At 43.1% G+C, this 25,000-nt stretch overlaps 1 protein-coding gene across 1 annotated transcript in view; it reads left to right on the forward strand.

The window, feature by feature from the left end:
* LOC135507264 (dorsal-ventral patterning tolloid-like protein 1) overlaps nucleotides 1–25,000 on the forward strand; it is a 184,825-nt gene that overhangs the window by 115,130 nt on the left and 44,695 nt on the right. The window contains exons 6-9 of the mRNA XM_064926865.1: nucleotides 6,920–7,098; nucleotides 17,033–17,138; nucleotides 17,577–17,701; nucleotides 24,150–24,265. Coding sequence (XP_064782937.1) covers nucleotides 6,920–7,098; nucleotides 17,033–17,138; nucleotides 17,577–17,701; nucleotides 24,150–24,265 — 526 coding nt within the window. The remainder of the gene's footprint in view (nucleotides 1–6,919; nucleotides 7,099–17,032; nucleotides 17,139–17,576; nucleotides 17,702–24,149; nucleotides 24,266–25,000) is intronic.

Genomic DNA, 25,000 nt, shown 5'->3' on the forward strand with positions numbered 1-25,000 from the left:
TGAGGTAAGGGAGAAGGTCTCCGGAAATGGTCTGGAGAAGAGAGGAGGGGATAGGGTCAAGCGGGCAGGTTGTTGGGCGGCCGGCCGTCACAAGAAGCGAGATTTCATCTGGAGAGAGAGGGGAGAAAGAGGTCAGAGCACAGGGTAGGGCAGTGTGAGCAGAACCAGCGGTGTCGTTTGACTTAGCAAACGAGGATCGGATGTCGTCGACCTTCTTTTCAAAATGGTTGACGAAGTCATCTGCAGAGAGGGAGGAGGGGGGAGGGGGAGGAGGATTCAGGAGGGAGGAGAAGGTGGCAAAGAGCTTCCTAGGGTTAGAGGCAGATGCTTGGAATTTAGAGTGGAAGAAAGTGGCTTTAGCAGCAGAGACAGAGGAGGAAAATGTAGAGAGGAGGGAGTGAAAGGATGCCAGGTCCGCAGGGAGGCGAGTTTTCCTCCATTTCCGCTCGGCTGCCCGGAGCACTGTTCTGTGAGCTCGCAGTGAGTCGTCGAGCCACGGAGCGGGAGGGGAGGACCGAGCCGGCCTGGAGGATAGGGGACATAGAGAGTCTAAGGATGCAGAAAGGGAAGAGAGGAGGGTTGAGGAGGCAGAATCAGGAGATAGGTTGGAGAAGGTATGAGCAGAGGGAAGAGATGATAGGATGGAAGAGGAGAGAGTAGCGGGGGAGAGAGAGCGAAGGTTGGGACGGAGCGATACCATCCGAGTAGGGGCAGTGTGGGAAGTGTTGGATGAAAGCGAGAGGGAAAAGGATACAAGGTAGTGGTCGGAGACTTGGAGGGGAGTTGCAATGAGGTTAGTGGAAGAACAGCATCTAGTAAAGATGAGGTCGAGCGTATTGCCTGCCTTGTGAGTAGGGGGGAAGGTGAGAGGGTGAGGTCAAAAGAGGAGAGGAGTGGAAAGAAGGAGGCAGAGAGGAATGAGTCAAAGGTAGACGTGGGGAGGTTAAAGTCGCCCAGGACTGTGAGAGGTGAGCCGTCCTCAGGAAAGGAGCTTATCAAGGCATCAAGCTCATTGATGAACTCTCCGAGGGAACCTGGAGGGCGATAAATGATAAGGATGTTAAGCTTGAAAGGGCTGGTAACTGTGACAGCATGGAATTCAAAGGAGGCGATAGACAGATGGGTAAGGGGAGAAAGAGAGAATGACCACTTGGGAGAGATGAGGATCCCGGTGCCACCACCCCGCTGACCAGAAGCTCTCGGGGTGTGCGAGAACACGTGGGCGGACGAAGAGAGAGCAGTAGGAGTAGCAGTGTTGTCTGTGGTGATCCATGTTTCCGTCAGTGCCAAGAAGTCGAGGGACTGGAGGGAGGCATAGGCTGAGATGAACTCTGCCTTGTTGGCCGCAGATCGGCAGTTCCAGAGGCTACCGGAGACCTGGAACTCCACGTGGGTCGTGCGCGCTGGGACCACCAGATTAGGGTGGCCGCGGCCACGCGGTGTGGAGCGTTTGTATGGTCTGTGCAGAGAGGAGAGAACAGGGATAGATAGACACATAGTTGACAGGCTACAGAAGAGGCTACGCTAATGCAAAGGAGATTGGAATGACAAGTGGACTACACTTATCGAATGTTCAGAACGTTTAGTGTAGTAAACAGAGTGAGTGCAGTAGTGTATTAAACATAGTGAGTACAGTCGTGTATTAAACAGAGTGAGTACAGTCGTGTATTAAACAGAGTGAGTACTGTAGTGTAGTAAACAGAGTGAGTACGGTAGTGTAGTAAACAGAGTGAGTGCAGTAGTGTATTAAACATAGTGAGTACTGTAGTGTAGTAAACAGAGTGAGTACGGTAGTGTATTAAATAGAGTGAGTATTGTAGTGTGAGTACTGTAGTGTAGTAAACAGAGGGAGTACGGTAGTGTAGTAAACAGAGTGAGTGCAGTAGTGTATTAAACATAGTGAGTTCTGTAGTGTAGTAAACAGTGTGAGTATGGTAGTGTAGTAAACAGAGTGAGTACAGTAGTGTAGTAAACAGAGTGAGTACGGTAGTGTAGTAAACAGAGTGAGTACGGTAGTGTATTAAACAGAGTGAGTATGGTAGTGTGAGTACTGTAGTGTAGTAAACAGAGTGAGTATGGTAGTGTAGTAAACAGAGTGAGTACGGTAGTGTATTAAACAGAGTGAGTGTGGTAGTGTGAGTACTGTAGTGTAGTAAACAGAGTGAGTACGGTAGTGTAGTAAACAGAGTGAGTGCAGTAGTGTATTAAACATAGTGAGTACTGTAGTGTAGTAAACAGAGTGAGTACAGTCGTGTATTAAACAGAGTGAGTACAGTAGTGTAGTAAACAGAGTGAGTACGGTAGTATATTAAACAGAGTGAGTATGGTAGTGTGAGTACTGTAGTGTAGTAAACAGAGTGAGTACGATAGTGTAGTAAACAGAGTGAGTATGGTAGTGTAGCAAACAGAGTGAGTTCGGTAGTGTAGTAAACAGAGTGAGTACTGTAGTGTATGAAACAGTGAGTACGGTTGTGTATTAAACATTGTGAGTATGGTAGTGTAGCAAACAGAGTGAGTACGGTAGTGTAGTAAACAGAGTGAGTACTGTAGTGTATGAAACAGTGAGTACGGCTGTGTATTAAACATTGTGAGTAATGTAGTGTAGTAAACATAGTGAGTACTGTAGTGTAGTAAACAGAGTGAGTATAGTAGTGTATGAAACAGAGTGAGAACGGTAGTGTAGTAAACAGAGTGAGTACTGTAGTGTATGAAACAGTGAGTATGGTTGTGTAATAAACATTGTGAGTAATGTAGTGTAGTAAACATAGTGAGTACTGTAGTGTAGTAAACAGAGTGAGTATGGTAGTGTATGAAACAGTGAGTACGGTAGTGTATTAAACATAGTGAGTACTGTAGTGTAGTAAACAGAGTGAGTACGGTAGTGTATTAAACAGAGTGAGTATGGTAGTGTGAGTACTGTAGTGTGGTAAACAGAGTGAGTACTGTAGTGCACCAAACAGAGTGAGGATGGTAGTGTGAGTACTGTAGTGTAGAAAACAGAGTGAGTACAGTCGTGTATTAAACAGAGTGAGTATGGTAGTGTAGTAAACAGAGTGATTACAGTAGTGTAGTAAACAGAGTGAGTACGGTAGTGTATTAAACAGAGTGAGTATGGTAGTGTGAGTACTGCAGTGTAGTAAACAGAGTGAGTACGGTAGTGTAGTAAACAGAGTGAGTGCAGTAGTGTATTAAACATAGTGAGTAATGTATTGTAGTAAACAGAGTGAGTATGGTAGTGTAGTAAACAGAGTGAGTACAGTAGTGTTGTAAACAGAGTGAGTACGGTAGTGTAGTAAACAGAGTGAGTACAGTAGTGTAGTAAACAGAGTGAGTATGGTAGTGTAGTAAACAGAGTGAGTATGGCAGTGTAGTAAATAGAGTGAGTACTGTAGTGTAGTAAACAGAGTGAGTACAGTCGTGTATTAAACAGAGTGAGTATGGTAGTGTAGTAAACAGAGTGAGTACAGTAGTGTAGTAAACAGAGTGAGTACGGTAGTGTAGTAAACAGAGTGAGTATGGTAGTGTGAGTAATGTAGTGTAGTAAACAGTGTGAGAATGGTAGTGTGAGTACTGTAGTGTAGTAAACAGAGTGAGTATGGTAGTGTAGTAAACAGAGTGAGTGCAGTAGTGTAGTAAACAGAGTGAGTACAGTAGTGTAGTAAACAGAGTGAGTACGGTAGTGTAGTGAACAGAGTGAGTGCAGTAGTGTATTAAACATAGTGAGTACTGTAGTGTAGTAAGCAGAGTGAGTATGGTAGTGTAGTAAACAGAGTGAGTACAGTAGTGTTGTCAACAGAGTGAGTACGGTAGTGTAGTAAACAGAGTGAGTACAGTAGTGTAGTAAACAGAGTGAGTACGGTAGTGTAGTCAACATAGTGAGTACGGTAGTGTAGTAAATAGATTGAGTACAGTAGTGTAGTAAACAGAGTGAGTACAGTCGTGTATTAAACAGAGTGAGTATGGTAGTGTAGTAAACAGAGTGAGTATGGTAGTGTAGTAAACATAGTGAGTAATGTTGTGTAGTAAACAGAGTGAGTACTGTAGTGTAGTAAACAGAGTGAGTACTGTAGTGTAGTAAACAGAGTGAGTATTGTAGTGTAGTAAACAGAGTGAGTACTGCAGTGTAGTAAACAGAGTGAGTACTGTCGTGTAGTAAACAGAGTGAGTACGGTAGTGTATGAAACAGTGAGTACGGTTGTGTATTAAACATATTGAGTACTGTAGTGTAGTAAACAGAGTGAGTACTGTAGTGTAGAAAACAGAGTGAGTATGGTAGTGTAGTAAACAGTGAGTACGGTAGTGTATTAAACATAGTGAGTACGGTAGTGTACTAAACAGAGTGAGTATGGTAGTGTGAGTACTGTAGTGTAGTAAACAGAGTGAGTACTGTAGTGTACCAAACAGAGTGAGGATGATAGTGTGAGTACTGTAGTGTAGTAAACAGAGTGAGTACAGTCGTGTATTAAACAGAGTGAGTATGGTAGTGTAGTAAACAGAGTGAGTACAGTAGTGTTGTAAACAGAGTGAGTACGGTAGTGTAGTAAACAGAGTGAGTACAGTAGTGTAGTAAACAGAGTGAGTATGGTAGTGTAGTAAACAGAGTGAGTATGGTAGTGTAGTAAATAGAGTGAGTACTGTAGTGTAGTAAACAGAGTGAGTATAGTTGTGTATTAAACAGAGTGAGTATGGTAGTGTAGTAAACAGAGTGAGTACAGTAATGTAGTAAACAGAGTGAGTACGGTAGTGTATTAAACAGAGTGAGTATGGTAGTGTAGTAAACAGTGTGAGTACTGTAGTGTAGTAAACAGAGTGAGAATGGTAGTGTGAGTACTGTAGTGTAGTAAACAGAGTGAGTATGGTAGTGTAGTAAACATAGTGAGAATGGTAGTGTAGTAAACAGTGTGAGTACTGTAGTGTAGTAAACCGAGTGAGAATGGTAGTGTGAGTACTGTAGTGTAGTAAACAGAGTGAGTACTGTAGTGTAGTAAACAGAGTGAGCACTGTAGTGTAGTAAACAGAGTGAGTACTGTAGTGTAGTAAACAGAGTGAGTACGGTAGTGTATGAAACAGTGAGTACGGTTGTGTATTAAACATAGTGAGTACTGTAGTGTAGTAAACAGAGTGAGTATGGTAGTGTATTAAACATGGTGAGTACTGTAGTGTAGTAAACAGAGTGAGTACGGTAGTGTAGTAAACAGAGTGAGTACTGTAGTGTAGTAAACAGAGTGAGTACTGTAGTGTAGTAAACATAGTGAGTACGGTAGTGTATTAAACAGAGTGAGTACTGTAGTGTAGTAAACAGAGTGAGTACGGTAGTGTATTAAACATGGTGAGTACTGTAGTGTAGTAAACAGAGTGAGTATGGTAGTGTATTTAACATGGTGAGTACTGTAGTGTAGTAAACAGAGTGAGTACTGTAGTGTAGTAAACAGAGTGAGTATTGTAATGTATGAAACAGTGAGTACGGTAGTGTATTAAACAGAGTGAGTACTGTAGTGTAGTAAACAGAGTGAGTATGGTAGTGTAGTAAACAGAGTGAGTATTGTAGTGTAGTAAACAGAGTGAGTACTGTAGTGTAGTAAACAGAGTGAGTACGGTAGTGTAGTAAACAGATTGAGTTCGGTCGTGTATTAAACAGAGTGAGTACGGTAGTGTAGTAAACAGATTGAGTACGGTAGTGTAGTAAACAGAGTGAGTACTGTAGTGTAGTAAACAGAGTGAGTACGGTAGTGTAGTAAACAGATTGAGTACGGTAGTGTAGTAAACAGAGTGAGTACGGTAGTGTATTAAACAGAGTGAGTACGGTAGTGTATTAAACAGAGTACTAGGCGAATGTAGCGTTTTTTTTGTCAGAAATGCTTTCTGGAACATGTGACCTTTCATGCGGCTTAATAACAAACGTCTATGCCGTCCGTAAATACGAATACAGTTGTTAAAGTATGAGCCTAGTTTGTTTAGCCACAGAAAAAGTGAGCAACCTTCCCGCTAGCCATGATTGGCTGAGATAATGAGTGGGCTGGACATGCAGAGAGATGAGTTGTGATTGGTCTGCCATGTAGCACGCGTCATAGACGTTTGTTATTAAGGAAATGAAATGTGTCCCGGAAGAAGTTTCTGGCCAAAATGTGTTCAAATGCCTCTGAAGTAGTGACGCTGGACATAGCCCTCGTTTCCTGAAATGAGTCACGTGTGTGTGTGTGTGTGTGTGTGTGTGTGTGTGTGTGTGTGTGTGTGTGTGTGTGTGTGTGTGTGTGTGTGTGTGTGTGTGTGTGTGTGTGTGTGTGTGTGTGTGTGTGTGTGTGTGTGTGTGTGTGTGTGTGCGCGTGTGTGTGTTTTGAATCAGGTTGAGTGTGTGTGTGTGTGTGTGTGTGTGTGTATGGTCCTGTCAGAATGAGTGTGTGTGTTTGCTGTAAGTGTGTGTTTTGAATCAGGTTGAGTGTGTGTGTGTTTTCCCTCAGAGCCTGGCAGCTGACAGCTGTGATTCTGTCTCTCTCTCTGATTCTGTCTCTCTCTCTGATTCTCTCTCTCTCTTTCCCTCTCTCTCTCTCTCTCTCTCTCTCTCTCTCTCTCTTTCTCTCTCTCTTTCTCTCCCTGTCTTTGTCCCTCTTTCTCTCTTTGTCCCTCTCTCTCTCTCTCTCTCTTTCTCTCCCTGTCTTTGTCCCTCTTTCTCTCATTGTCCCTCGTACTATCTTTGTCCCTCTTTCTCTTTGTCCCTCTTTCTCTCTTTGTCCCTCTTTCTCTCTTTGTCCCTCTTTTGCTCTTTGTCCCTCTTTCTCTCTTTGTCCCTCTTTCTATCTTTGTCCCTCTTTCTATCTTTGTCCCTCTTTCTATCTTTGTCCCTCTTTCTATCTTTGTCCCTCTTTCTCTCTTTGTCCCTCTTTCTATCTTTGTCCCTCTTTCTTTGTCCCTCTCTATCCAGCTGTTGCTCCTACGTGGGTCGCCGTGGTAATGGTCCTCAGGCGATATCGATAGGGAAGAACTGTGATAAGTTTGGCATCGTGGTTCATGAGTTGGGTCACGTGATCGGGTTCTGGCATGAACACACCCGGCCCGACCGAGACGATCACGTCACCATCATCAGAGACAACATACAACCAGGTAACACAGGGACAGACAGGCAGTGATGCAACCCAAAAGGATCTGTGTGTCTCTATCTGTGTGTCTCTATCTGTGTGTGTCTCTATCTGTGTGTCTCTATCTGTGTGTGTCTATCTGTGTGTGTCTCTATCTGTGTGTCTCTATCTGTGTGTCTCTATCTGTGTGTGTCTATATATGTGTGTGTCTTTATCTGTGTGTGTCTCTATCTGTGTGTCTCTATCTGTGTGTCTCTATCTGTGTGTCTCTATCTGTGTGTGTCTATATATGTGTGTGTCTCTATCTGTGTGTCTCTATCTGTGTGTCTCTATCTGTGTGTCTCTATCTGTGTGTCTCTATCTGTGTGTGTCTCTATCTGTGTGTCTCTATCTGTGTGTCTCTATCTGTGTGTCTCTATCTGTGTGTGTCTATATATGTGTGTGTCTATATCTGTGTGTGTCTCTATCTGTGTGTCTCTATCTGAATGTCTCTATCTGTGTGTCTCTATCTGTGTGTCTCTATCTGTGTGTCTCTATCTGAATGTCTCTATCTGTGTCTCTATCTGTGTCTCTATCTGAGTGTGTCTCTATCTGTGTCTCTATATGTGTCTCTATCTCTGTGTGTCTATATATGTCTGTGTCTCTATCTGAGTGTCTCTATCTGAGTGTCTCTATCTGAGTGTCTCTATATCTGTGTCTCTATATGTGTCTCTATTTGTGTCTCTATCTGAGTGTGTCTCTATCTGAGTGTCTCTATCTGAGTGTCTCTATCTGAGTGTCTCTATCTGTGTCTCTATCTGAGTGTCTCTATCTGAGTGTCTCTATCTGAGTGTCTCTATCTGAGTGTGTCTCTATCTGTGTCTCTATATGTGTATCTATTTGTGTCTCTATCTGAGTGTGTCTCTATCTGAGTGTGTCTCTATCTGAGTGTCTCTATCTGAGTGTCTCTATCTGAGTGTCTCTATCTGAGTGTCTCTATCTGAGTGTCTCTATCTGAGAGTGTCTCTATCTGAGTGTCTCTATCTGAGTGTGTCTCTATCTGAGTGTCTCTATCTGAGAGTGTCTCTATCTGAGTGTCTATCTGAGAGTGTCTCTATCTGAGTGTCTCTATCTGAGTGTGTCTCTATCTGAGAGTGTCTCTATCTGAGTGTCTCTATCTGAGAGTGTCTCTATCTGAGTGTCTCTATCTGAGTGTCTCTATCTGAGAGTGTCTCTATCTGAGTGTCTCTATCTGAGTGTGTCTCTATCTGAGTGTGTCTCTATCTGAGTGTCTCTATCTGAGTGTCTCTATCTGAGTGTCTCTATCTGAGTGTCTCTATCTGAGTTTCTCTATCTGAGTTTCTCTATCTGAGTGTCTCTATCTGAGTGTGTCTATCTGAGAGTGTGTCTATCTGAGAGTGTCTCTATCTGAGTGTGTCTCTATCTGAGTGTGTCTCTATCTGAGTGTGTCTCTATCTGAGTGTGTCTCTATCTGAGAGTGTCTCTATCTGAGTGTGTCTCTATCTGAGTGTCTCTATCTGAGAGTGTGTCTATCTGAGTGTGTCTCTATCTGAGTGTCTCTATCTGAGTGTGTCTCTATCTGAGAGTGTCTCTATCTGTGTGTCTCTATCTGAGAGTGTCTCTATCTGAGAGTGTCTCTATCTGAGTGTGTCTCTATCTGAGAGTGTCTCTATCTGAGTGTCTCTATCTGAGTCTCTATCTGAGTGTCTCTATCTGAGTGTCTCTATCTGAGTGTCTCTATCTGTGTGTCTCTATCTGTGTGTCTCTATCTGAGTGTCTCTATCTGAGTGTCTCTATCTGAGTGTCTCTATCTGAGTGTCTCTATCTGAGTGTCTCTATCTGAGTGTCTCTATCTGAGAGTGTCTCTATCTGAGTGTCTCTATCTGAGTCTCTATCTGAGAGAGTGTCTCTATCTGAGAGAGTGTCTCTATCTGAGAGTGTCTCTAACTGAGAGTGTCTCTATCTGAGTGTCTCTATCTGAGAGTGTCTCTATCTGAGTGTCTCTATCTGAGTGTCTCTATCTGAGTGTCTCTATCTGAGTGTCTCTATCTGAGTGTCTCTATCTGTGTGTCTCTATCTGAGTGTCTCTATCTGAGTGTCTCTATCTGAGAGTGTCTCTATCTGAGTGTCTCTATCTGAGTCTCTATCTGAGTGTCTCTATCTGAGAGAGTGTCTCTATCTGAGTGTCTCTATCTGAGTGTCTCTATCTGAGTGTCTCTATCTGAGTGTCTCTATCTGAGTGTCTCTATCTGAGAGTGTCTCTATCTGAGTGTCTCTATCTGAGTCTCTATCTGAGTGTCTCTATCTGAGAGAGTGTCTCTATCTGAGTGTCTCTATCTGAGAGTGTCTCTATCTGAGTGTCTCTATCTGAGTCTCTATCTGAGTGTCTCTATCTGAGAGAGTGTCTCTATCTGAGTGTCTCTATCTGAGTGTCTCTATCTGAGTGTCTCTATCTGAGAGTGTCTCTATCTGAGAGAGTGTCTCTATCTGAGTGTCTCTATCTGAGAGTGTCTCTATCTGAGTGTCTCTATCTGAGTGTCTCTATCTGAGTGTCTCTATCTGAGAGTGTCTCTATCTGAGAGTGTGTCTCTATCTGAGTGTCTCTATCTGAGTGTCTCTATCTGAGAGTGTCTCTATCTGAGTGTCTCTATCTGAGTGTCTCTATCTGAGAGTGTCTCTATCTGAGTCTCTATCTGAGTGTCTCTATCTGTGTGTCTCTATCTGAGTGTCTCTATCTGTGTGTCTCTATCTGAGTGTCTCTATCTGAGTGTCTCTATCTGAGTGTCTCTATCTGAGTGTCTCTATCTGAGTGTCTCTATCTGAGTGTCTCTATCTGAGAGTGTCTCTATCTGAGTGTCTCTATCTGAGTGTCTCTATCTGAGTGTCTCTATCTGAGAGAGTGTCTCTATCTGAGTGTCTCTATCTGAGAGTGTCTCTAACTGAGAGTGTCTCTATCTGAGAGTGTCTCTATCTGAGAGTGTCTCTATCTGAGTGTCTCTATCTGTGTGTCTCTATCTGAGTGTCTCTATCTGAGTGTCTCTATCTGAGAGTGTCTCTATCTGAGTGTCTCTATCTGAGTGTCTCTATCTGAGTGTCTCTATCTGAGTGTCTCTATCTGAGTGTCTCTATCTGAGAGAGTGTCTCTATCTGAGAGAGTGTCTCTATCTGAGTGTCTCTATCTGAGTGTCTCTATCTGAGAGTGTCTCTATCTGAGAGTGTCTCTATCTGAGTGTCTCTATCTGAGTGTCTCTATCTGAGTGTCTCTATCTGAGAGTGTCTCTATCTGAGAGTGTGTCTCTATCTGAGTGTCTCTATCTGAGAGTGTCTCTATCTGAGTGTCTCTATCTGAGTGTCTCTATCTGAGAGTGTCTCTATCTGAGTGTCTCTATCTGAGTGTCTCTATCTGAGTGTCTCTATCTGAGTGTCTCTATCTGAGTGTGTCTCTATCTGAGAGTGTGTCTCTATCTGAGTGTCTCTATCTGAGTGTCTCTATCTGAGTGTCTCTATCTGAGTGTGTCTCTATCTGAGTGTCTCTATCTGAGTGTCTCTATCTGAGTGTCTCTATCTGAGAGTGTCTCTATCTGAGTGTCTCTATCTGAGAGAGTGTCTCTATCTGAGAGTGTCTCTATCTGAGTGTCTCTATCTGAGTGTGTCTCTATCTGAGTGTCTCTATCTGAGTGTCTCTATCTGAGTGTCTCTATCTGAGAGTCTCTATCTGAGTGTCTCTATCTGAGTGTGTCTCTATCTGAGTGTCTCTATCTGAGTGTCTCTATCTGAGTGTGTCTCTATCTGAGAGTGTCTCTATCTGAGTGTCTCTATCTGAGTGTCTCTATCTGAGTGTCTCTATCTGAGAGTGTCTCTATCTGAGTGTCTCTATCTGAGTGTCTCTATCTGAGTGTGTCTCTATCTGAGAGTGTCTCTATCTGAGAGTGTCTCTATCTGAGTGTCTCTATCTGTGTGTCTCTATCTGAGTGTCTCTATCTGAGTGTCTCTATCTGAGTGTCTCTATCTGAGTGTCTCTATCTGAGAGTGTCTCTATCTGAGTGTCTCTATCTGAGTGTGTCTCTATCTGAGAGTGTCTCTATCTGAGTGTCTCTATCTGAGTGTCTCTATCTGAGTGTCTCTATCTGAGAGTGTCTCTATCTGAGTGTCTCTATCTGAGTGTCTCTATCTGAGTGTCTCTATCTGAGTGTCTCTATCTGAGTGTCTCTATCTGAGTGTGTCTATCTGAGAGTGTCTCTATCTGAGTGTCTCTATCTGAGTGTCTCTATCTGAGTGTCTCTAACTGAGAGTGTCTCTATCTGAGTGTCTCTATCTGAGAGTGTCTCTATCTGAGTGTCTCTATCTGAGTGTGTCTCTATCTGAGTGTCTCTATCTGAGTGTCTATCTGAGAGTGTCTCTATCTGAGTGTCTCTATCTGAGTGTGTCTCTATCTGAGAGTGTCTCTATCTGAGTGTCTCTATCTGAGAGTGTCTCTATCTGAGAGTGTCTCTATCTGAGTGTCTCTATCTGAGTGTCTCTATCTGAGAGTGTCTCTATCTGAGTGTCTCTATCTGAGAGTGTCTCTATCTGAGTGTCTCTATCTGAGTGTCTCTATCTGAGAGTGTCTCTATCTGAGTGTGTCTCTATCTGAGTGTCTCTATCTGAGTGTCTCTATCTGAGTGTCTCTATCTGAGTGTCTCTATCTGAGTTTCTCTATCTGAGTGTCTCTATCTGAGTGTCTCTATCTGAGTGTGTCTCTATCTGAGTGTGTCTCTATCTGAGAGTGTCTCTATCTGAGTGTGTCTCTATCTGAGTGTCTCTATCTGAGAGTGTGTCTATCTGAGTGTGTCTCTATCTGAGTGTCTCTATCTGAGAGTGTCTCTATCTGAGTGTCTATCTGAGAGTGTCTCTATCTGAGTGTCTCTATCTGAGTGTGTCTCTATCTGAGAGTGTCTCTATCTGAGTGTCTCTATCTGAGAGTGTCTCTATCTGAGTGTCTCTATCTGAGAGTGTCTCTATCTGAGTGTCTCTATCTGAGAGTGTCTCTATCTGAGTGTCTCTATCTGAGTGTCTCTATCTGAGAGTGTCTCTATCTGAGTGTCTCTATCTGAGTGTCTCTATCTGAGTTTCTCTATCTGAGTGTCTCTATCTGAGTGTCTCTATCTGAGTGTCTCTATCTGTGTGTCTCTATCTGAGTGTCTCTATCTGTGTGTCTCTATCTGAGTGTCTCTATCTGAGTGTCTCTATCTGAGTGTCTCTATCTGAGTGTCTCTATCTGAGTGTCTCTATCTGAGAGTGTCTCTATCTGAGTGTCTCTATCTGAGTCTCTATCTGAGTGTCTCTATCTGAGAGAGTGTCTCTATCTGAGTGTCTCTATCTGAGAGTGTCTCTAACTGAGAGTGTCTCTAACTGAGAGTGTCTCTATCTGAGTGTCTCTATCTGAGAGTCTCTATCTGAGTGTCTCTATCTGAGTGTCTCTATCTGAGTGTCTCTATCTGTGTGTCTCTATCTGAGTGTCTCTATCTGAGTGTCTCTATCTGAGAGTGTCTCTATCTGAGTGTCTCTATCTGAGTCTCTATCTGAGTGTCTCTATCTGAGAGAGTGTCTCTATCTGAGTGTCTCTATCTGAGTGTCTCTATCTGAGTGTCTCTATCTGAGTGTCTCTATCTGAGTGTCTCTATCTGAGAGTGTCTCTATCTGAGTGTCTCTATCTGAGTCTCTATCTGAGTGTCTCTATCTGAGAGAGTGTCTCTATCTGAGTGTCTCTATCTGAGTGTCTCTATCTGAGTGTCTCTATCTGAGTGTCTCTATCTGAGTGTCTCTATCTGAGAGTGTCTCTATCTGAGAGAGTGTCTCTATCTGAGTGTCTCTATCTGAGAGTGTCTCTATCTGAGTGTCTCTATCTGAGTGTCTCTATCTGAGTGTCTCTATCTGAGAGTGTCTCTATCTGAGTGTCTCTATCTGAGTCTCTATCTGAGTGTCTCTATCTGAGAGAGTGTCTCTATCTGAGTGTCTCTATCTGAGTGTCTCTATCTGAGTGTCTCTATCTGAGAGTGTCTCTATCTGAGTGTCTCTATCTGAGTGTCTCTATCTGAGAGTGTCTCTATCTGAGTCTCTATCTGAGTGTCTCTATCTGTGTGTCTCTATCTGAGTGTCTCTATCTGTGTGTCTCTATCTGAGTGTCTCTATCTGAGTGTCTCTATCTGAGTGTCTCTATCTGAGTGTCTCTATCTGAGTGTCTCTATCTGAGAGTGTCTCTATCTGAGTGTCTCTATCTGAGTGTCTCTATCTGAGAGAGTGTCTCTATCTGAGTGTCTCTATCTGAGAGTGTCTCTAACTGAGAGTGTCTCTATCTGAGTGTCTCTATCTGAGAGTGTCTCTATCTGAGTGTCTCTATCTGAGTGTCTCTATCTGAGTGTCTCTATCTGTGTGTCTCTATCTGAGTGTCTCTATCTGAGTGTCTCTATCTGAGAGTGTCTCTATCTGAGTGTCTCTATCTGAGTCTCTATCTGAGTGTCTCTATCTGAGAGAGTGTCTCTATCTGAGTGTCTCTATCTGAGTGTCTCTATCTGAGAGTGTCTCTATCTGAGTGTCTCTATCTGAGTGTCTCTATCTGAGTGTCTCTATCTGAGTGTCTCTATCTGAGAGTGTCTCTATCTGAGAGTGTGTCTCTATCTGAGTGTCTCTATCTGAGTGTCTCTATCTGAGAGTGTCTCTATCTGAGAGTGTCTCTATCTGAGTGTCTCTATCTGAGTGTCTCTATCTGAGAGTGTCTCTATCTGAGTGTCTCTATCTGAGTGTCTCTATCTGAGTGTCTCTATCTGAGAGTGTCTCTATCTGAGTGTCTCTATCTGAGAGTGTCTCTATCTGAGTGTCTCTATCTGAGAGTGTCTCTATCTGAGTGTCTCTATCTGAGTGTCTCTATCTGAGAGTGTCTCTATCTGAGTGTCTCTATCTGAGTGTCTCTATCTGAGTTTCTCTATCTGAGTGTCTCTATCTGAGTGTCTCTATCTGAGTGTCTCTATCTGTGTGTCTCTATCTGAGTGTCTCTATCTGAGTGTCTCTATCTGAGTGTCTCTATCTGAGTGTCTCTATCTGAGTGTCTCTATCTGAGTGTCTCTATCTGAGAGTGTCTCTATCTGAGTGTCTCTATCTGAGTCTCTATCTGAGTGTCTCTATCTGAGAGAGTGTCTCTATCTGAGTGTCTCTATCTGAGAGTGTCTCTAACTGAGAGTGTCTCTATCTGAGTGTCTCTATCTGAGAGTCTCTATCTGAGTGTCTCTATCTGAGTGTCTCTATCTGAGTGTCTCTATCTGTGTGTCTCTATCTGAGTGTCTCTATCTGAGTGTCTCTATCTGAGAGTGTCTCTATCTGAGTGTCTCTATCTGAGTCTCTATCTGAGTGTCTCTATCTGAGAGAGTGTCTCTATCTGAGTGTCTCTATCTGAGTGTCTCTATCTGAGTGTCTCTATCTGAGTGTCTCTATCTGAGTGTCTCTATCTGAGAGTGTCTCTATCTGAGTGTCTCTATCTGAGTCTCTATCTGAGTGTCTCTATCTGAGAGAGTGTCTCTATCTGAGTGTCTCTATCTGAGTGTCTCTATCTGAGTGTCTCTATCTGAGTGTCTCTATCTGAGAGTGTCTCTATCTGAGAGAGTGTCTCTATCTGAGTGTCTCTATCTGAGAGTGTCTCTATCTGAGTGTCTCTATCTGAGTGTCTCTATCTGAGAGTGTCTCTATCTGAGTGTCTCTATCTGAGTCTCTATCTGAGTGTCTCTATCTGAGAGAGTGTCTCTATCTGAGTGTCTCTATCTGAGTGTCTCTATCTGAGTGTCTCTATCTGAGTGTCTCTATCTGAGAGTGTCTCTATCTGAGTGTCTCTATCTGAGTGTCTCTATCTGAGAGTGTCTCTATCTGAGTCTCTATCTGAGTGTCTCTATCTGTGTGTCTCTATCTGAGTGTCTCTATCTGTGTGTCTCTATCTGTGTGTCTCTATCTGAGTGTCTCTATCTGAGTGTCTCTATCTGAGTGTCTCTATCTGAGTGTCTCTATCTGAGTGTCTCTATCTGAGAGTGTCTCTATCTGAGTGTCTCTATCTGAGTCTCTATCTGAGTGTCTCTATCTGAGAGAGTGTCTCTATCTGAGTGTCTCTATCTGAGAGTGTCTCTAACTGAGAGTGTCTCTATCTGAGTGTCTCTATCTGAGAGTGTCTCTATCTGAGTGTCTCTATCTGAGTGTCTCTATCTGAGTGTCTCTATCTGTGTGTCTCTATCTGAGTGTCTCTATCTGAGTGTCTCTATCTGAGAGTGTCTCTATCTGAGTGTCTCTATCTGAGTGTCTCTATCTGAGTGTCTCTATCTGAGTGTCTCTATCTGAGTGTCTCTATCTGAGTGTCTCTATCTGAGTGTCTCTATCTGAGAGTGTCTCTATCTGAGAGTGTGTCTCTATCTGAGTGTCTCTATCTGAGTGTCTCTATCTGAGAGTGTCTCTATCTGAGAGTGTCTCTATCTGAGTGTCTCTATCTGAGTGTCTCTATCTGAGAGTGTCTCTATCTGAGTGTCTCTATCTGAGTGTCTCTATCTGAGTGTCTCTATCTGAGTGTGTCTCTATCTGAGAGTGTGTCTCTATCTGAGTGTCTCTATCTGAGTGTCTCTATCTGAGTGTCTCTATCTGAGTGTGTCTCTATCTGAGTGTCTCTATCTGAGTGTCTCTATCTGAGAGTGTCTCTATCTGAGTGTCTATATCTGAGTGTCTCTATCTGAGTGTGTCTCTATCTGAGTGTCTCTATCTGAGTGTCTCTATCTGAGTGTCTCTATCTGAGTGTGTCTCTATCTGAGAGTGTCTCTATCTGAGTGTCTCTATCTGAGTGTCTCTATCTGAGAGTGTCTCTATCTGAGTGTCTCTATCTGAGTGTCTCTATCTGAGTGTGTCTCTATCTGAGAGTGTCTCTATCTGAGAGTGTCTCTATCTGAGTGTCTCTATCTGAGTGTCTCTATCTGTGTGTCTCTATCTGAGTGTCTCTATCTGAGTGTCTCTATCTGAGTGTCTCTATCTGAGTGTCTCTATCTGAGAGTGTCTCTATCTGAGTGTCTCTATCTGAGTGTGTCTCTATCTGAGAGTGTCTCTATCTGAGTGTCTCTATCTGAGTGTCTCTATCTGAGTGTCTCTATCTGAGTGTCTCTATCTGAGAGTGTCTCTATCTGAGTGTCTCTATCTGAGTGTCTCTATCTGAGAGTGTGTCTCTATCTGAGTGTCTCTATCTGAATGTCTCTATCTGAGTGTCTCTAACTGAGAGTGTCTCTATCTGAGTGTCTCTATCTGAGTGTCTCTATCTGAGAGTGTCTCTATCTGAGTGTCTCTATCTGAGTGTCTCTATCTGAGTGTGTGTCTCTATCTGAGAGTGTGTCTCTATCTGAGTGTCTCTATCTGAGAGTGTCTATCTGAGAGTGTCTCTATCTGAGAGTGTCTCTATCTGAGTGTCTCTATCTGAGTGTCTCTATCTGAGTGTCTCTATCTGAGAGTGTCTCTATCTGAGAGTGTCTCTATCTGAGTGTCTCTATCTGAGAGTGTCTCTATCTGAGTGTCTCTATCTGAGTGTCTCTATCTGAGTGTGTCTCTATCTGAGTGTCTCTATCTGAGTGTCTCTATCTGAGTGTCTCTATCTGAGTGTGTCTATCTGAGTGTCTCTATCTGAGTGTCTCTATCTGAGTGTCTCTATCTGAGTGTGTCTCTATCTGAGTGTCTCTATCTGAGAGTGTCTCTATCTGAGTGTCTCTATCTGAGTGTCTCTATCTGAGTGTCTCTATCTGAGTGTGTCTATCTGAGTGTCTCTATCTGAGTGTCTCTATCTGAGAGTGTGTCTCTATCTGAGTGTGTCTATCTGAGTGTCTCTATCTGAATGTCTCTATCTGAGTGTCTCTATCTGAGTGTCTCTATCTGAGTGTCTCTATCTGAGAGTGTCTCTATCTGAGTGTCTCCAGGTCAAGAGTATAACTTCTTGAAGATGGAACCAGGAGAGGTGAACTCGCTGGGAGAGCCTTACGACTTCGACAGCATCATGCATTATGCTAGGAACACCTTCTCACGGTAACACGCACGCACGCACGCACGCACACAATCACACACACACACACGCACGCACGCACGAACGCACACACACAGGCATGCATGCACGCACGCACGCACGCGCGCACACACACACACACACACACACACACACACACACACACACACACACACACACACACACACACACACACACACACACACACACACACACACACACACACATTTATTTAATTGAAAAGTTTAATTTTACTTTTTTACTTCATTCTTTCCCTCCCTCCCTCCCTCCCTCCCTCCCTCCCTCCCTACCTCCCTCCCTCTCCTACCTCCCTCACTCCCTCCCTCTCCCACCTCCCTCCCTCTCCTCCCTCCCTCCCTCCCTCCCTCCCTCCCTCCCTCCCTCCCTCCCTCCCTCCCTCCCTCCCTCCCTCCCTCCCTCCCTCCCTCCCCTCCCTCCAGAGGTATGTTTCTAGACACCATCCTCCCATCTAGAGATGAGAATGGGATCCGTCCTGCCATTGGACAGAGGACCAGACTCAGTAAAGGAGACATCTCTCAGGCCATGAAGCTCTACAGATGCCCCGGTAGGTCTGTGTACTGTCTGTGTGTGTGTGTGTGTGTGTGTGTGTGTGTGTGTGTGTGTGTGTGTGTGTGTGTACTGTGTGTGTGTGTGTGTGTGTGTGTGTGTGTGTGTGTGTGTGTGTGTGTGTGTGTGTGTGTGTGTGTGTGTGTGTGTGTGTGTGCGCGTGTGTGTCTTACCGGCCTGTCTCTTCAGATACTGTTCTTCTGCTGCCTGACGTGTCAGTCAGACAGCAGAAGAAATGTGTGTTCCTCCCTCCAGCCAATCAGGTTCCTCAGAGACTGTGATGTTTCCTCCAGCCAATCAGGTTCCTCAGAGACTGTGATGTTTCCTCCAGCCAATCAGGTTCCTCAGAGACTGTGATGTTTCCTCCAGCCAATCAGGTTCCTCAGAGACTGTGATGTTCCTCCCTCCAGCCAGTCAGGTTCCACAGAGACTGTGATGTTTCCTCCCTCCAGCCAATCAGGTTCCTCAGAGACTGTGATGTTTCCTCCCTCCAGCCAATCAGGTTCCTCAGAGACTGTGATGCCTCATATGGCATGCGAAAACCTGAGAAAAATCCAACCAGGAAGTGGGACATCTGAACTTTGTAGTTTTTCAAAGCTTGGCCTACCGAGTACACATTGAGATATGGATGAGGTTGCACTTCCGAGGGCTTCCACTTGAGGTCAACCGTATTTTGAAACTTAAATGAGGATTCTACTATAAAGGAGGGGCTCATGAGACCTTTTGAGTCAGTGGTCTGGCATAGTGCCTCGGTCTCATGACGCGCGCTCCCGACAGAGTTACCTCTCATTCCAGAGCCTTTCTGCTCCGGTTGGAACATTATTCATGTTTTATGTTAAAAACATACTAACAATTGATTCTATACATCTATATGTCTGACATGTTTCTAAACTGAACTTTTCAAGTTTTTGTCTGGATGAAATGCTCGCGCCTCATGAAGATGGGTTACAGGGCTGAACACGCTAACAACAAGTGGCTATTTGGACATAAATGATGGAACTTTATGTAACAAATCAGTCATTTATTGTCGATCTGGGATTCCTGGGAGTGCATTCTGATGAAGATCATCAAAGGTAAGTGAATATTTATGGTGTTGTTTCTAACTTTGTTGACTCCAAAATGACGAATATCCCTCTGGCTGTTTTGGGTTCTGAGCGCCGTTCTCAGATTATGCTTTTTCCGTAAAGTGTTTTTGAAATCTGACACAGTGGTTTCATTAAGGAGAAGTCTATATTTAATTCTGTCAATAACACTTGTATCTTTTATCAATGTTTATAATTAGTATTTCTGCAAAATCACCGGATGTTTTGGAATCCAAACATTACTGCACGTAAGGCGCCATTGTAAACTGAGTTTTTGGATATATATATGCACATTATCGAACAAAACATACATGTATTGTGTTACATGATGTTCTACGAGTGTCATCTGATGAAGATCATCAAAGGTTAGTGATGAATTGTATCTCTATTTCTGCTTTTTGTGACTCCTATCTTTGGCAGGAAAATGGCTGTGTGTGTTTTTGTGACTTGGCTATGACCGAACACAATCATATGTTGTGCTTTAGCTGTAAGTCATTTTTGAAATCGGACACGATGGGTAGATTAACAAGATGTTTATCTTTCATTTGCTCTATTGGACTTGTTAATGTGTGAAAACTACATATTTCTAAAATATATTTTAGAATTTTGCGCACTGCCTTTTCAGCGGAATGTTGCTAGCGGAACCTCTGCCCTACACAGGTTTTAACCCCTAACCCTGAACCCTTAACCCCTTACCCTTAACCCCTTACCCTTAACCCCTAACCCTTAACCCTTAATCCCTAACCCTTTACCCCTAACCCTTAACCCCTAATCCTAAACCTTAACCTCAAACCCCTAACCCTTAACCCCTTACCCCTTAACCCCTTACCCCTAACCCTTAACCCCTAACCCTTAACCCGTAACCCCTTACCCCTTAACCCTTTACCCCTTAACCCCTAACCCTTAACCCCTAACCCTGAACCCTTAACCTCTAACCTTTAACCCTTAACCCCTTACCCCTTTACCCCTAACCCTTATCCCCTAATCCTAAACCTTAACCTCAAACCCCTAACCCTCAAACTAACCCTAAGTTTAGAGGGCCGGAGACTTTAATGCAGGGAAATTTAAATTTCTTTTACCGAATTTCTGCCAGCATATTACATTTGAAAAACTCTAGACCACCTTTACTCCACACACAGAGATGTGAACAAAGCTCTCCCTTACCTTCCATTTGGAAAACCTGACCATAATTCTATCCTCCTGAGTCCTGCTTAGAAGGAAAAGTTAAAGCAGGAAGTAGCAGTGACTCGGGTCAATAAAGAAGTGGTCAGATGAAGCAGATGCTAAACTACAGGACTGTTTTGCTATCACAGACTGGAACATGTTCTGGGATTTATCTGATGGCATTGAGGAATACACCACATCAGTCACTGGCTTTATCAATAAGTGCATCGAGGACGTCATCCCCACAGTAACCGTGCGTACATACCCCAACCAGAAGCCATGGATTACAGGCAACATTCGCACTGAGCTAAAGGGTAGAGCTGCCGCTTTCAAGAAGCGGGACTCTAACTCAGAAGTTTATAAGAAATCCTGCCATGCCCTCCAACGAACTATCAAACAGGCAAAGCGTCAATACAGGGCTAAGATCGAATCATACTACACCAGCTCCGACACTCATCTTATGTGGCAGGGCCTGCAAACTATTACAGATTACTATGGGAAGCCCAGCCGTGTGGTGCCCAGCCTTCCAGACGAGCTAAATGACTTCTATGCTCGCTTCGAGGCAAGTGACACTGAAATATGCATGAGAGCATCAGCTGTTCCGGATGACTGTGTGATCACACTCTCCGCAGCAGGGTTGTGACAAAAACTCACACTCATTCTCATGTTAAATAAATGTATTGTATAGTGTGTGTGGCAGGCTTACAATGATATCAAAAAACAACATTTGAGAGTGCACTGACCCTGGTGCTAGAGGGGATTACAGAATGTTACAGTAGAATATAGAATGGTAAAGTAGAATGTCAGAATAGAATATTAGAATAAAATTATAGAATAGAATGTAAGAATTGAATGTTACAGTAGAATGTCAGAATAGAATGTTAGAATAGAATGTTACAGTATAATGTCAGAATAGAATGTTAGAATAAAATGTTAGAATGAAATGTTACAATAGAATGTCAGAATAGAATGTTAGAATAAAAAGTTATAAACAAATGTCAGAATAGAATGTTAGAAAATAATGTTAGAATAAAATGTTACAATAGAATGTCAGAATAGAGTGTTAGAAAATAATGTTAAAATATAATGTTACAATAGAATGTTAGAATATAATTTTACAGTAGAATGTCAGAATATAATGTTACAATAGAATGTTACAATAGAATGTCAGAATGAAATGTTAGAATAGAATGGTACAGTAGAATGTCAAAATGGAATGTTACATTAGAATGTCAGAATAGAATATTTGAATACAATGTTAGAATAGAATGTTAGAATAGAATGTTACAGTAGAATGTCAGAATAGAATGTTACAGTAGAATGTCAGAATACAATATTTGAATAAAATGTTAGAATAGAATGTTAGAATAGAATATTAGAATAGAATGGTACAGTAGAATGTCAGAATACAATATTTGAATAAAATGTTGGAATAGAATGTCAGAATCGAATGTTAGAAACGAATGTTAGAATAAAATGTTTTATTCATTTTATTGTAACATTCTGTTGTAACATTCTATTGTAACAATCTATTGTACCATTCTATTGTAACATTCTATTCTGACAGTCTATTGAAGCAACTTTGGCTCAACATCTGCACATACTGTCCTGATGTCTCTGTATAAGATGTGTGTGTGAGTGAGCATTCATGTGTGTGTGTGTGTGTGTGTGTGTGTGTGTGTGTGTGTGTGTGTGTGTGCATACTTGCATGTGTGTGTGTGTGTGTGTGGTGAACCCAGCTGTAGTCCTTATGAGATCATATGTGACAGCTGACAGATGAGCCGGGCCCTAAGGCACTCTGGGTAAAAACATCATGCATGATGGGAGAGGACGGCACATGTGACTCATCTCACTATGAGAGAGATGGAGGGAGAGAAGGAAAGAGAGTTGGAGGGAGATATGGAACGAGAGATGGAGGGAGAGATGGAGGAGAGATGGAGGGAGATATGGAGGGAGAGATTGAGGGAGAGATGGAGAGAGATGGAGAGAGAGATGGATAGGGAGATGGAGAGAGATGGAGCGAGAGATGGTGATAGATATGAAGAAATGGAGAGAGATGGAACGAAAGATTAAGACAGATGGAGAAAGAGATGAGAGAGAGATGGAGGGAGAAATAGGATGAAGAGATGTGAAAGACAGAGAGAGATGGAGGGAGAGATGTGAATGATAGAGAGCGATGTAAAAGATATATATATATAGAGAGAGAGAGATGGGAGTAGAGATGGTAAAGAGAGAGAGAGAGATGGGAGTAGAGATGGTAAAGAGAGAGAGAGAGATGGGAGTAGAGATGGTAAAGATAGAGAGAGATTGGAGTAGAGATGGTAAAGATAGAGAGAGAGATGGGAGTAGAGATGGTAAAGATAGAGAGAGATTGGAGTAGAGATGGTAAAGATAGAGAGAGATTGGAGTAGAGATGGTAAAGATAGAGAGAGAGAGATGGGAGTAGAGATGGTAAAGATAGAGAGAGAGATGGGAGTAGAGATGGTAAAGATAGAGAGAGATGGTAGTAGAGATGGTAAAGATAGAGAGAGATTGGAGTAGAGATGGTAAAGACAGAGAGAGATTGGAGTAGAGATGGTAAAGAGAGAGAGTGAGATGGGAGTAGAGATGGTAAAGATAGAGAGTGAGATGGGAGTAGAGATGGTAAAGATAGAGAGAGATGGTAGTAGAGATGGTAAAGAGAGAGAGAGAGATGGGAGTAGAGATGGTAAAGATAGAGAGAGAGATGGGAGTAGAGATGGTAAAGATAGAGAGAGATTGGAGTAGAGATGGTAAAGATAGAGAGAGATTGGAGTAGAGATGGTAAAGATAGAGAGAGAGAGATGGGAGTAGAGATGGTAAAGATAGAGAGAGAGATGGGAGTAGAGATGGTAAAGATAGAGAGAGATGGTAGTAGAGATGGTAAAGATAGAGAGAGATTGGAGTAGAGATGGTAAAGACAGAGAGAGATTGGAGTAGAGATGGTAAAGAGAGAGAGAGAGAGATGGGAGTAGAGATGGTAAAGATAGAGAGAGAGATGGGAGTAGAGATGGTAAAGATAGAGAGAGATGGTAGTAGAGATGGTAAAGATAGAGAGAGATGGTAGTAGAGATGGTAAAGAGAGAGAGAGAGATGGGAGTAGAGATGGTAAAGATAGAGAGAGATTGGAGTAGAGATGGTAAAGATAGAGAGAGATTGGAGTAGAGATGGTAAAGATAGAGAGAGATTGGAGTAGAGATGGTAAAGACAGAGAGAGATTGGAGTAGAGATGGTAAAGAGAGAGAGAGAGATGGGAGTAGAGATGGTAAAGATAGAGAGAGAGATGGGAGTAGAGATGGTAAAGACAGAGAGAGAGATGGTAGTAGAGATGGTAAAGATAGAGAGAGATTGGAGTAGAGATGGTAAAGACAGAGAGAGATTGGAGTAGAGATGGTAAAGAGAGAGAGAGAGATGGGAGTAGAGATGGTAAAGATAGAGAGAGAGATGGGAGTAGAGATGGTAAAGATAGAGAGAGATGGTAGTAGAGATGGTAAAGATAGAGAGAGATGGTAGTAGAGATGGTAAAGAGAGAGAGAGATGGGAGTAGAGATGGTAAAGATAGAGAGAGATTGGAGTAGAGATGGTAAAGATAGAGTGAGAGATGGGAGTAGAGATGGTAAAGATAGAGAGAGATTGGAGTAGAGATGGTAAAGATAGAGAGAGAGATGGGAGTAGAGATGGTAAAGATAGAGAGAGATGGTAGTGGAGATGGTAAAGACAGAGAGAGATGGGAGTAGAGATGGTAAAGACAGAGAGAGAGATGGGAGTAGAGATGGTAAAGACAGAGAGAGATGTAAAAGAGAGAGGTGTTTCGTTTTCCATGTTGATCCTTTTAGATGTGTCATTGTTCTACTGTTGACTGTCAACATTTCATTGTTGTTATTGTTATAATTTCTTATTATTATGTAATACCATTTTACATGACAATTCTCTCCTCTCTCTCTCTCTCTATCCCTCTCTCTCTCTCTCTCTCTCTCTCTCCCTCCCTCTCTCTCTCTCTCTCTCTCTCCCTCCCTCTCTCTCTCTCTCTCTGTGTGTGTGTGTGTGTGTGTGTGTGTGTGTGTGTGTGTGTGTGTGTGTGTGTGTGTGTGTGTGTGTGTGTGTGTGTGTGTGTGTGTGTGTGTGTGTGTGTGTGTGTGTGTGTGTGTGTGTGTGTGTGTGTGTGTGTGTGTGTGTGTGTAGCGTGCGGGGAGACACTACAGGAGTCGACAGGTAACTTCTCGTCGCCCGGTTACCCCAACGGTTATCCCTCATACACACACTGTGTCTGGAGGGTCTCTGTCACCCCGGGAGAGAAGGTAAACACACACACAGAGATATAGGGGAGAGAAGGTAAACACACACAGAGATATAGGGGAGAAGGTAAACAGAGATATAGGAGAGAATGTAAACACAGAGAGATATAGGGGGGAAGGTAAACACAGAGATATAGGGAGAGAAGGTAAACACACACAGAGATATAGGGGAGAGAAGGTAAACACAGAGAGATATAGGGGAGGGAAGGTAAACACAGAGATATAGGGAGAGAAGGTAAACACAGAGAGATAGGGGAGAGAAGGTAAACACGGAGATATAGGGGAGAGAAGGTAAACACAGAGAGATATAGGGGAGAGAAGGTAAACACAGAGATATAGGGGAGAGAAGGTAAACACAGAGAGATATAGGAGAGAGAAGGTAAACACAGAGAGAGAGGGGAGAGAAGGTAAACACAGAGAGATATAGGAGAGAGAAGGTAAACACAGAGAGATATAGGGGAGAGAAGGTAAACACAGAGAGAGAGGGGAGAAAAGTTAAACACACACAGAGAGATAGGGGAGAGAAGGTAAACACAGATATATATAGGGGAGAGAAGGTAAACACAGAGAGAGATAGGGGAGGGAAGGTATAAACAGAGAGATATAGGGGAGAGAAGGTAAACACAGAGAGATAGGGGAGGGAAGGTAAACACAGAGAGATATAGGGGACAGAAGGTAAACACAGAGAGAGATAGGGGAGGGAAGGTATAAACAGAGAGATTTAGGGCAGATAAGGTA

The sequence above is a fragment of the Oncorhynchus masou genome, chromosome 20 (assembly GCF_036934945.1).
Source record: "Oncorhynchus masou masou isolate Uvic2021 chromosome 20, UVic_Omas_1.1, whole genome shotgun sequence".
In the NCBI taxonomy this organism is placed as follows: domain Eukaryota; kingdom Metazoa; phylum Chordata; class Actinopteri; order Salmoniformes; family Salmonidae; genus Oncorhynchus; species Oncorhynchus masou.